General features: G+C 36.3%; 1 protein-coding gene across 1 annotated transcript; it reads left to right on the top strand.

The window, feature by feature from the left end:
* The first annotated feature begins 5,714 nt into the window (after positions 1–5,714).
* On the top strand, positions 5,715–12,123 carry fbp1a (fructose-1,6-bisphosphatase 1a). The gene is made up of 7 exons (XM_079605888.1): positions 5,715–6,177; positions 7,223–7,385; positions 8,166–8,258; positions 8,363–8,503; positions 10,135–10,272; positions 10,426–10,545; positions 11,223–12,123. Exons 1-7 carry the CDS (start codon positions 6,008–6,010, stop codon positions 11,409–11,411), a joined length of 1,014 nt encoding a protein of 337 aa, XP_079462014.1. The 5' UTR covers positions 5,715–6,007; the 3' UTR covers positions 11,412–12,123.
* The last annotated feature ends 778 nt before the right edge of the window (positions 12,124–12,901 follow it).

The raw sequence follows: 12,901 nt of genomic DNA, 5'->3' as shown, positions 1-12,901 counted from the left end.
GTCAGGCCAACAATAGGCTATAAATGAACTTTGCAAAGTGGTGACTTTTATTTTGGTTTATGTCGAGGATACAACACTTAACCTGAATGTTCTTACTTCTGTTCTAATTACCTTTCTAATAGACTGTATTGAACTCATTAAACTAAATGTTCAGAGAGTTGATTATTATTATTGCATTATTAATCTAATGTGGATCTGAATAAAGAACCAAGCAGAAAGCTTGTATGGAAATACAGTTGTGGTCAAAGGTCGACATGCACCCTGCAGAAGCTGCAAAATGTTAATATTTGAAGTGAACTTAATTACAGGGATCATTGTTTGTTATTTTTTGTTTAATACTGTCAAGCTATTTAAGAAAATAGTAAATTTATAAAAGTTACCCCATTCAAAAATTGACAAACGCATTATTCCTAATGTGCTACTTGTGTCATTACCTGAATGATCTGTTATCATTATTTTAGTTTGTTTGTTTTGTGGTGAGGCTGATCATTGAGGGTTGAGGTGGGATGTATGGCTTCAGAGAGAATGGGCCTATAGGAGCTAGGCCATTACAGCAGTGTTAACCAGATGTAATTCTGTAGCTTATTGCTCTTTATTAACCTAATATTGTATATTCAATCTGTTTTGTTTGTTATTATTCAAAGTTTATGAAACATTTGCTGGGCTCATCATGCTTCTCAGTGGAGGAAGTGCTTTAAGAAACACTTATTCAGGGCTGACCTCTAGTGTTTACTTACCGGTAGTTCGGTATGGAGTCCGAATACACACAAAATGTAAAAAAAATCATAATTTAAATATAACCACACCCTACCCTTAAACCTAACCATATAATGTAAAAAATGTATGGTAAAAAACTGGCAGCTGCGTGGTTGCTAGAAATTTGTCATAAAATAATATGGGATAGCAACATTTTAGGTTTTACAGACTTTAGCCAAATTTACAGTAAAAAAAAAAAAACGTATTTCATTATCTAATATAATGCTAATTTACCGATCTATTGAAATACTATATCTGTTTTGTACCATTGTAATACACTGTCAACCACCAATTATGGTGGTAATGAGAATCGCATGATGAATCATCACAAGCTGAGAAAGTTAATACTATAAATAGAAGCGGCACAGTGTCATTCACACAAACACTAAACAGACATGAAATTTTAAAAATGCAATAAACATTCATTTAACAACATTAAATGTAGGCTAACATAAAACCCAAATGTAACTGATTAAAACCTAAGTGTCACGCAGGGAATTGTGGGATTGCCAATTTACGTTTTTTCACTGTAAATTATACAATGGCTTGTTCTTTTTCACTTCCTTAAACTGTAAATTGAAGTCAAGTCAAGTCAAGTCACCTTTATTTATATAGCGCTTTTTACAATACAGATTGTATCAAAGCAGCTTCACAGTGATAACATGAAAATAATACAAAAAACAATTTCATCATTGTCCACCTTTAAGGCAGATCTATAATATTGTTGAATATTAAATGTCCCCAACTAAGCAAGCCAGAAGGCAAGGCAACAGCGGCAAGGAACCAAAACTCCATCAGGTGACAGAATGGAGAAAAAAACCTTGGGAGAACCCAAGCTCAGTCGGGGGCCAGTTCTCCTCTGGCCAATGAGTGAACGGTGTATGAAGTTCAGAATGAATTAAGAGTCTTTGTCCAGTTCCGGTTGGTTGAAGTCGGAGTGGAGAGGAGGAGAGACTGGTTGACACTTCAGGTCAGCGGCGTCGTCGTGTCCTGGCGCTGGTCCTTCATCAGATCTGGATACGGCCTGGTTCTAGTGGACAGCGGTAAACCTCGGGATAGACAGAGAGACTAATATTAGCGTAGACGCCATCCTTCTTATGATGTACCAAGTACATCAGGATTACGGGAAGTGTTCCCGGTCCCGGCTGTTCTAAACTATGCAGCCTAACATTGAATTATATAAGTCTATAATGTGTTATGTGTATGCTAGGCCGAAGAGATGTGTTTTTAGTCTAGATTTGAACTGACAGGGTGTGTCTGCTTCCCGGACAATGGTAGGAAGACTGTTCCAAAGTTTTGGTGCTAAGTAGGAAAAGGATCTACCGCCAGCAGTCGATTTTGATATTCTAGGTATTATCAACTGGCCAGAATTTTGAGATCGCAGTAGACGTGAAGGACTATAATGCGTTAAGAGCTCGCTCAAGTACTGCGGAGCTAAACCATTTAGTGCTTTGTAAGTGATCAGCAATATTTTAAAATGTATGTTTAATAGGCAGCCAATGCAGTGTTGACAGAACGGGACTAATATGGTCATACTTCCTGGTTCTAGTAAGAACTCGAGCTGCTGCGTTTTGAACTAGCTGTAGTTTGTTTATTAAGCGTGCAGGGCAACCACCCAGTAGAGCATTACAATAATCTAGCCTTGAGGTCATAAACGCATGAACTAATTGTTCTGCATTATTCATTGAGAGCATATGACGTAATTTAGATATATTTTTAAGATGGAAGAAAGCGGTTTTACAGATAGACACATGACTTTCAAATGAAAGATTGGTATCAAAGAGCACACCCAGGTTCCTAACCGACGACGAAGACTTAACAGAGCAGCCATCAAGTGTTAGACAGTACTCTAGGTTATTACGTGTGGAAGTTTTTTGTCCAATAATTAGAATAGAACAGTATTTTACTATTAAAAGTGCAAAATATGAAAAGACAATGCAAAAAAAACAGCGCATGTGGCGGAAGACAAAACTTGTAGTCCATTAACATCTACAAAGACACAATCCATGCTCTCAAAATGGAACTATAGGCAAAGCTATACAGACTTTCTTCTCAAATATTATAAACAGCAACTTAAACAACACACATGCTCTTTTTTGCTACTGTAGAGAGACTGACAAACCCCCCAAGCCAGATTCCAAGTGAAATGCTCTCAGACAGCAAGTGCAGTGAGTTCGCTTCTTTCTTCTCTGAGAAAATCAATAATATCAGAAAGGTGATCAGCACATCCTTGAGTTGCACTGGGGTCAGAGAGATCAGACCACAACCTGAGAAAGTAGTTACTATGTCTGATTTCAAGAAACAGTACAGCACCTTAAAACATCAACCTGCGCCCTTGACGCTCTTCCCACATGTTTCTTCAAAAGTGTGTTAAACAGCTTAGAAGCAGATCTCCTAGAAGTGGTAAATGCCTCACTTCTCTCTGGTAGTTTTCCAAACTCCCTGAAAACAGCAGTTGTCAAACCCCTCCTGAAAAAGAGCAATCTGGATAAGACTATATTAAGCAACTATAGACCGATCTCAAATCTTCCTTTCATTGGCAAGATCATTGAAAAGTTTGTTTTCAATCAGCTGAACAAATTCTTAAGCTCAAATGGATACTTTGACATAATAAATGATATTCACTTAAATACTGATACAGGCAAGTGATCAGTACTGGTACTACTCGACCTCAGTGCTGCATTTGACACTGTCGATCACAACATACTTCTTGACAGGCTGGAAAACTGGGTGGGGCTTTCTGGGATAGTCATGGTTCAGGTCATACTTAGAAGCGAGAGGTTATTATGTGAGTATAGGAGACCATAAGTCTGAGTGGACATCCATGACATGCAGAGTCCCTCAAGGCTCAATTATTGCACCATTCCTATTCAACCTGCATAATATATTATACATAGCATATTATGCTCCCAATGAGCCAAATAATGAGAAAGAACCAATTGCTTACCACAGCTATGCAGACGACACACAGATCTACTTAGCCCTATCGCCTAACGATTACAGCCCCAATTGCCAAAACTTTCTTCAGTTAAACAAAGACAAAACTGAAGTCATTGCGTTTGGAAACAAAGATGAAGTTCTCAAGGTGAATGCATACCTTCACTCTAGAGGTCAAACAACAACAAAAAAGTCAGGAATCTTGGTGTGTCTCTAGAGTCAGACCTTAGCTTCAGTAGTCATGTCAAAGCAATAACTAAATCAGCATATATCATCTGAAAAATATTGCAAGAATTAGATGGTTTGTTTCCAGTCAAGACTTAGAGAAACTTGTGCACGCTTTCATCACCAGCAGGGTGGATTATAATGGACTCCTTACTGGCCTTCCCAAAAAGACCATAAGACAGTTGCAGCTCGTACAGAACGCTGCCGCCAGGATTCTGAGCAGAACCAGAAAATATGAACATATCACACCAGTCCTCAGGTCTTTACACTGGCTCCAGTCACATTTAGGATTGATTTTAAAGTATGATTACTGGTATATAAATAATTTAATGCCTAGGACCTCAATACATTGCAGATATGCTCACTGAATATAAACCCAACAGATCACTCAGATCATTAGGATCACATCAGCTAGAAATAAGGTTTCACTCTGCACGGCGAGTCCGCTTTTAGCTATTATGCCAGCCGCAGCTAACCAGCTTCCAGAAGAGATCAGGTGTGCTCCTACAGTAGCCACATTCAAATCCAGACTCAAAACACATCTGTTTAGCTTTGCATTTACTGAATGAGCACTGTGCCAATGTTCGTCCGACTGTTTGTACTGTATTTTATTTTATTTTTTATTCTAAACTGTTTTAATTATTCTTATTTCTTTTGATTATTTTCATTTCTTCTATGTTAAGCACTTTGAATTACCATTGTGTATGAAATGTGCTATATAAATAAACTTTGCCTTGCCTTGCCTTGCCTTGCCTTGCCTTGCCTTGCCTTGCCAAGCCTTGCCTTAAAGAGATCTATCACAGTTATGCACCGTATACGGAAACTTTCTGTTAACCAATTAAGTTTTACAGCATTTTTACAGTCTTTTACCGTTAAAAGCACGATCATTTTTTACAGTGTATCCACAAGTTATCCCTGAAATGAAATGGAAATGATAGATGAATAACAAAACAAAATATGTATTTTTTTTTAAAGGGACAATGCACATCGAATTACATTTTTAGTTTACACTCAAAATGTAAATGCCAGAGTTAGCAGAAAAGCGAATTTTCATCTGTAGTCCCTTGGAAGAAGCACCGCTTGTAAGCCTACTTGACATAAACTGTCAACTTTTCTTTATTTTTTGACTGTAAACTTGTCACTCAAATCTGATTGGTTGATCAGAATGTTAATCCAGGATCAACAAAGAGATATATCCAGGAAAATTTTGCATTTGGTGAAATCAGGTTCTGTGAAACGGCTAGCCTTAAATTTCTTACAGAACATTGAATCTTTCTCATTTTAAGTAAAATGCTGAACATTCACAGCATAAATGTTTTTGCAAAGATAATTTCCTATAACCATTTAGCACAGTCTGTAAATAGTATATAGCCCAATGCTTAATTAACATACTTTTCATACTGTCTGTATGTATAAAACAAACTGAAGTAGGCTGTTACAGTAAATGTTAAATGTCTTGCATACCTATTTTAAATTGAACTGAACAACAACAACTGATTAAAATAGGTCAAATTAAAAAGCTCTCCAAATCCAGCCAATAATTAACCAGCCTGACTAGTATGACAAGCTACAACATGGCAGACTGCAGGACTGGCTTATTATACTGTAGTTGACAACTCTCTGAAAAATCCTTTAGACCATTCAAACTCAAAAGGAAATTTTGGTTAGAACTTTTACAGGTGGTGGGATTAAATAAATTAACAGAAGAACATTCTTCACCCTAAAAACTGCTGCCACTCGTATAGATGAGTAGTAATGTGAGCTCGCCAATGGGTCAGACTCAAACCCATGATCATGATGACACAGCAGAGATCAGCCATGAGGGGGCTTTTCATTCACACTCCTGTTTCCACAATGCAACATTGTTTTGAAACTTCCACGCAGTCAGTCAGTCACACCTCTAAACCTCTGGCTGTGCACTTCTCATTGGTTTAGTTTAGCTCTCCATACACTCCTCTACAGCACCATTTCCGCCTTCATATTTTTGTTTCCGCGATAGAATGAGTTGCAGGAATTATTCATAGTATTAATACAACAGCGATATCTTTTTCATTTTTACATCAGCAAGAAGATCTTTAACTCTGCAGTCATGTCAGACCGTAGCTCATTCGACACTAATGTTGTGACTTTGACGAGATTTCTGCTCGAAGAGGGCAGGAAAGCCAAAGGCACAGGCGAGCTGACAACTCTTCTGAACGCGATGTGCACGGCTGTAAAGGCCATCTCGAGCGCTGTCAGGAAAGCAGGGATCGCGCACCTGTGAGTATTTCTCATGCACTCCTTTGACAGAATCGACGGGGACTCCAAGTGTTTGGGTTGCAAAAACATGAGTTGCAAAAATGAACACGTTTGTTTTAGTTTAAAAACAGTGTCCATCTCTTGTTTACTATATCCAGAAGGTGAATGTGTTTTCACCATTACATGTTCCTGGATTAGCATTTCAATCAACCAATCAGATTTGAGGGACAAGTTTAATACAATTAAGTAGCCTACTTAGTAATGTATATTAAACAACATGTAGCCTATTTACTTTGGGGTTAGGAATAGGGGATGGTTTATGGTTATTTGCTTGTAATAATGTATAATTTAATGTTCTAACTTTATTAAGTAGGCCTAACAAGGACACTGTAAAATAGTGTTAACCAAAGCTTAGGCTATATTTTAGATAGTTTATATTTTTTGCATTTTTTGTTTTGTTTTTTGTGTGCAATTTTTAATGCCAGATGCTAATTATTAGAATGCAATAAATGAATACAAAGTAATTATAGGCTACATAATAGCATTTATTGTTCTTTTTTTATATTCTCAATGTAGCTACTTTTTTATATAAAAAATATATAAATTATTTTATAATTATTTATTAATAAATTATATAATTTATTCATTTCATTTTGAGTGCATTTCTTTATTTTAATTTGTTTGCATAGTTGCTCATTCAGACAGCAATATCATGCTGGTTTATTCTTTATTCTTTTTTTTCTTCTTCACATGTGTGATTAGCTTAAGTTTTTAAACTGAAGCATATAGACATGCTGGTGATAGGAAATGCCAGCATAACTGAAAAACCTGAAGTTTGTACTTTAAAAAAAATGAATCCTTTATATTACAAATTAGTTTATTATTCAGTATCCATTACATGGATTATGTATGCAGTATCACATAAGAAAACAGTGCTGTTGTACTGGAAGTAGTGTGATGTTGGTTTTATACAACACTTCTATAATGCATTGAGAAACAATACCTAAAAACTTATTTCAGTCACTCTGATATGATTCAACTCATGACTTTGAAATATTTCTGGCAGGTATGGCATTGCTGGAAGTACCAATGTGACAGGTGATCAGGTTAAGAAGCTGGACATCCTTTCCAATGACCTCGTCATAAACATGATCAAATCCTCATTCACCTCATGTGTACTGGTCACTGAGGAACATGACACTGCAATCATTGTGGAGCCAGATAGACGGGTAAGCTACTACTGTAAGTGTTTAATCATAAACCATTTAATCAATATATATATTTTGTGTTGCAAAGTGTTGCAAAAACATAGCCAATAAGTTCTCAGTAACTCTTCACAGTCCAAGAATGGAAGAGTGTGAGTTTCCAGATAAACTTGCCTTTCCTGGGCAGAACATGGAGACCTAGTCACATGACTGCTTTCAGCTCCTAGAGATGCAAGCTTATAGATCATAACCTGTATTATTGATCAGAAACCCATCCGAAATCTAATCAGACATTCAAGATTATGAAACTGAGATACATATTATCAATACGCAAATACATATTATCAATTGAGTTTCCATAGTCATAGAAAACCTGGAAATTCAGGGAATTTTAAAAAGTTTATTACAGTTTATAAAACCTTAAAAGTCATGGAAATGTAATTTTGAATGAAAATATTTCTGCTCTAGAGAACATTGTGAGTTCAATTTCTACAAAATGATCTGTTAAAAACTGTAACTTATGAAACTACATTAGTCAAAAGCTGTTAAAATTAGACATAAGCCAGTCGTGTGTGTGTGTGTGTGTGTGTGTGTGTGTGTGTGTGTGTGTGTGTGTGTGTGTGTGTGTGTGTGTGTGTGTGTGTGTGTGTGTGTGTGTGTGTGTGTGTGTGTGTGTGTGTGTGTGTGTGTGTGTGTGTGTGTGTGTGTGTAAAGATGAGTGACATGATAGAGCTACATACAAGTCAAGATGCACCACTACTTCAGTAATATTTATTTAACCAAAGTGTCTCGCATGTGTTCAAGGGTAAATACGTGGTTTGCTTTGACCCTCTTGATGGTTCATCCAACATTGACTGCCTTGCTTCGATTGGGACCATCTTTGCCATCTACAGAAAGGTATGACTGAATATATTTAATAGATTTGCAAGTATGCAAGCAGCCCATGACAGTCCACATGGATCCCACCCTAGTATCTCTGAACACACTTTATCTGTTCCCAGAGCACAGACAGCGAGCCGTCTGAGAAAGATGCCCTGCAGTCTGGTCGAAACATAGTGGCTGCTGGATATGCACTATACGGCAGTGCCACCATGATTGTCCTCTCCACTGGTCAGGGAGTGAACTGCTTCATGTTAGATCCAGTGAGTCCGTTTTACTTATATTTTTTACACATCACTTTTTGGGATCATTTAACCAGTGTATCAGTATCACAGTTTATTCAGTATACACAAAGCAAGCTTAGAATGTGTAGTTATGTGTAGTTAATCATTTGTAGCTGCAAATGATATGATTCATAGCTGGAGACATAGTTTGAAACAGTGTACACTCTTAGAAGAAAGGTTTCTTTTGAACCATAAAGTGTTCGGTCTATGTGATACCTTTTAGGGGTTCCCATCATTTTCTGGATATAGTTTTAATTAATTCATTTACCGGTAGTTTTCATTTTTCTTAAATCAAATTTGATTAATTAAACAGCTTGTAAACATACTTCATCACTAGAAAAAATGTAAGACGTGTATTACTGTAAATGTATATACTCTTCCATCTTTTTTTAAACTGAGGACTAGGTTATTTTCTGTGATAATTGACAGCATACCACAGATGCTCTCCAAAGACAATAAGTTCTAAATAACACATGCATTAACCCTTTAACTGTCACCCCCCTTTTTGAGAATGGACATTAAAATGCACTATTCAAGCTTAAATGGTGGTAATTCAAGAATGCTTTGGAGTATAGACCTAAGTTTGGTCTTGTTTTAAAGGGACAAAATAGCAGATTATTGCTGAAGTGAAAGGAAAAAAATTAAAGTATGAAAAAGTTATGGAAGTTTACATTTACATTAAATCAAATATAATTTATATAATATTTTTCTTTTATATAAAATATATATTTTACAAAATAGTTTTTACTATAAAATTACTGTAAAATCAAAGCCATATATCTAACCAAGTTGTGTTCCAAATTTGAAGTTGATATGACAAAAATGGAAGTTTCCATGAGATTTTGTTTAGGCGTATTACCAAAAATAGCCTCCGGGTGTCATTGAATTTCATTGAATTTAACTGTATGCATTCTGCCATAACAAATTAATAAATTTCTGTCCAATTATCACTTCTGTCACAAAATATGGAACCTTGAGACTCAGACCTTTCTGACCAAATGTGTTTTGTCAAGATTAGAAAATATTTTGATCATAAATTATGAAACATAATGATGCCCAAAAGGGGAGGAGCCTGATAAAATAATTTAGAGTACTGTTTCTATGGTAACACAATGTCCAATTTCAAAACAGTTTTTACAGGATGAATTCTGAGATCGTAAGCTTTCAAATGATACCTAATTTATGATAACTACGTATCATATAAATATGTAATGTAATAAAAAAAGGCGATAAAAAAGATATATATATATATATTATACTTTTTAGAAGATAATATTATTTTATAATTTTCTATTGACCAAATACTAGATTATATGTTTTCTTATGAAATTTTAGCATGAAAACCAACATTTCAATTATTAAAAGTGTGTGTGTGTCAACTTTTTGTGACAAAGGTCAGGACTCCTGTTATGATGTAGATTTTTTTGAGGTGCGCTCTTGTCATAAATTCATCTATAACTGTTCCTGCATAATTTGTAACAAAAAACAGTGCTGAAATATCTATTAAGGAGTCTTAGACCTTTCCAACGATATATAGTTTGTCATGATTAATTTAGGATTTCATTGTAATATAGTGAAGTAAACTTAGGCGTCCTGCATTTAAATGTCAGGCTATTGGAGAGTTCATTCTGGTGGACAGAGATGTGAAGATTAAGAAGAAGGGGAAGATCTACAGTCTGAATGAAGGTTACGCCCTTTATTTCAATCCTGACGTCACAGAGTACCTGAAGAAGAAAAAGTTCCCAGAGGTTCAGTATGCATTTTTTTTCTCCCAAATATTACATTTTTTTACAATATATATTTCCCTAAACATAATAAAAGCTGAACAAACGTATACATTTCAAATACACCTCCAGCTACTAAAGGACACACATGGAGTATAACTGTAAAAATGTGTTCAGGATGGCAGTGCGCCCTATGGAGCCCGTTATGTAGGTTCAATGGTGGCAGATGTGCATCGAACGCTTGTTTATGGAGGAATCTTCCTTTACCCTGGAAATGTGAAGAGCCCCAAAGGAAAGGTACTTCATCTAAACACTGTTTACATTCATGTGACCTTGTTTAAACGTAGATGCCATCACACCAATAAATCAACTGTTGAGCAATTTTCTTTCTGAACTGCATTTAAACACTTGAAACCTGAATACAGTCATATATTCAGATATACTGTATATGCTTTCATATATTTATGAAAAGCCATATATTCAGTAATACTGTAGAATAGGAGTCCATTGATAGAATAAATATGATTATTTCTTTATCATAAAATTCTCTTAATTGTTGCTTATTTAGCAGCCACAAAAAAAGTATTTGGACACCTACGTTGCACTTAAAAATGCATCAGCAATGAAGAGAAGACACGGAAAGCATGTATGACCTTTGCTCCAGTTCTTTTGTTAGGTGTCAAATATGCAGGCGTGTCAATGTTTACTCTCTCATATCCGTAAGACCTGGAATAGGATCCATTACATTATACCTGTGTAAAAACCGTTGTGCCATGCTGTTACTTCACAGTATCATAATTCAAATACCTTAGTGAGAAAGCTTTTAATGCTTCCCTCACCTGTGTCTGCTACAGCTGCTTTTAAAGCCTATAGAGGGAGCTGTAGGAATAGGAGGACGCCCTATCTAAATGTTCTTGGATAAATAATGTGGCTGGGACTGGTAGAGACTTGTAAAACTCTTTAACTCTCTTCAGCTCAGACTTCTTTATGAGTGCAACCCCATGGCCTTCATCATGGAGCAGGCCGGAGGAATGGCCACCACAGGGACCACCAACATCCTGGACATCCAGCCCGAGAACATCCATCAGCGGGTACCTGTGGTGATGGGCTCCCCTGATGATGTCCAAGAGTACATCTCCATCTTTCAGAAACACCATAAATGAAGACCAATAGTCAGAGAGACTCGGAATAATAAAGAAGATATATAATACTTGACACTCCAGAATGATAGACCAAAATATATTCTTACTTTCAAAATATCTCAGTAATGTAGATCTAATTCCCTAAAACCAAATGTTTTTTCTATACTTTATACCTCCCAAAAAGAAAGAGAACGCGGACTAAAGAGTGATTATTTTTTTGCGGAAAACTTTTTTTGAGACCAAAACATTTTCTTTTAGAGAAACACGATGTGTTCTGCACTACACCATCTCTGTGGGTGTTTTTTGGCAGCTGGAATTGTGTCAAGAAAAAAATCAGAAGCAGGTTCATGAGGATGATTTGAATTTAAATTGCAATCTGTACAGATCAAAATATATTGTGCCTTTATTGCACCCTATTGAGGGAAGCTGTGAATAAAGCTCATGGCAAAACAAAATACTTTGAAAGACATTTTTTCTGTGTTAAGAAATTCGTACATTAAAGTCAGCATGAAACGTAAGTTGCAATAGTCTTTTCTTCCCTATTGTGAGTGAAACGGCTTCTTGGACAATACAAATGTAAGTTGGATCGTTGTGGTTGGCTATTGCTGTGATGTCATGTGAGTGACAGGTTGGTCCTGCCCTTGCACCATGTCGCTGCAAGAGGGAGGGGAAGTTATTTTTATTAATGATTACGATAGCACACAAAATAATAATAATGTGCATTAAATCATTTAAAATAAATGAAAGGCTGATAGGTCCTTAACTTATTTGGTAGTCTGGGATTACAAGTTTAAGGATCTGTTTAAGATCCATCTTGACATAACATCACATGAAAAACTAATGTGAAGTACATTGTATTTAGCATTTAAGGTAAAGATGGTGACGTCAGATCCTCTACTCCTTATTTTTAAGTCAAATGAGCCAGATTACTGAGAGACTCTCACCTTTTGTCTTTAATGGCTCTTGGAGCCCCTTCCCATTCTTTGAAAGGTTATGCTGATTGGATTTGGACTGGTGACACTCTGGAGTCTAGGGCGGGTTGCTATAACTGTATACATTCTAACAAATATCGGTAGGGTTGATGTTAGCATTCAGCACACTTCAGAAACCTTCCACCTCCCCCAGCTCCACCTGTATAGATCTGCTTCGGGGGTTAAATCATGTATGTTAAATATGCACCAGCATGTCTTACATGTTTACTGCAATGTCTGCGAATGTATTGGCAGTAGCGAGTCCCGTACTTGCTCTGCAGCAGCGTAGCAGATCTATTCCGCCAAGACCAAATATATTAACATTGCCAAATCCATTACCATGGCAATCTCTTTGAGAGTTGTCATGACAGAAATACTGCAATATAAAAATGGTCCATTTTGATTTCATGGTGACTTTGACGTATGTTGATGTTTTAATTGTGTTTCAGTAAGCCTCTGAGAACACTTTAATATTATCTGTGAATGAAAAATGCTGTTTCCTTTATCATACTCAATGTATTCCTATATAAACAGAGATTT

Source organism: Phoxinus phoxinus, assembly GCF_949152265.1.
Source record: "Phoxinus phoxinus genome assembly, chromosome: 3".
NCBI lineage: Eukaryota > Metazoa > Chordata > Actinopteri > Cypriniformes > Leuciscidae > Phoxinus > Phoxinus phoxinus.
This window is presented reverse-complemented; position numbering and strand designations above follow the sequence as displayed.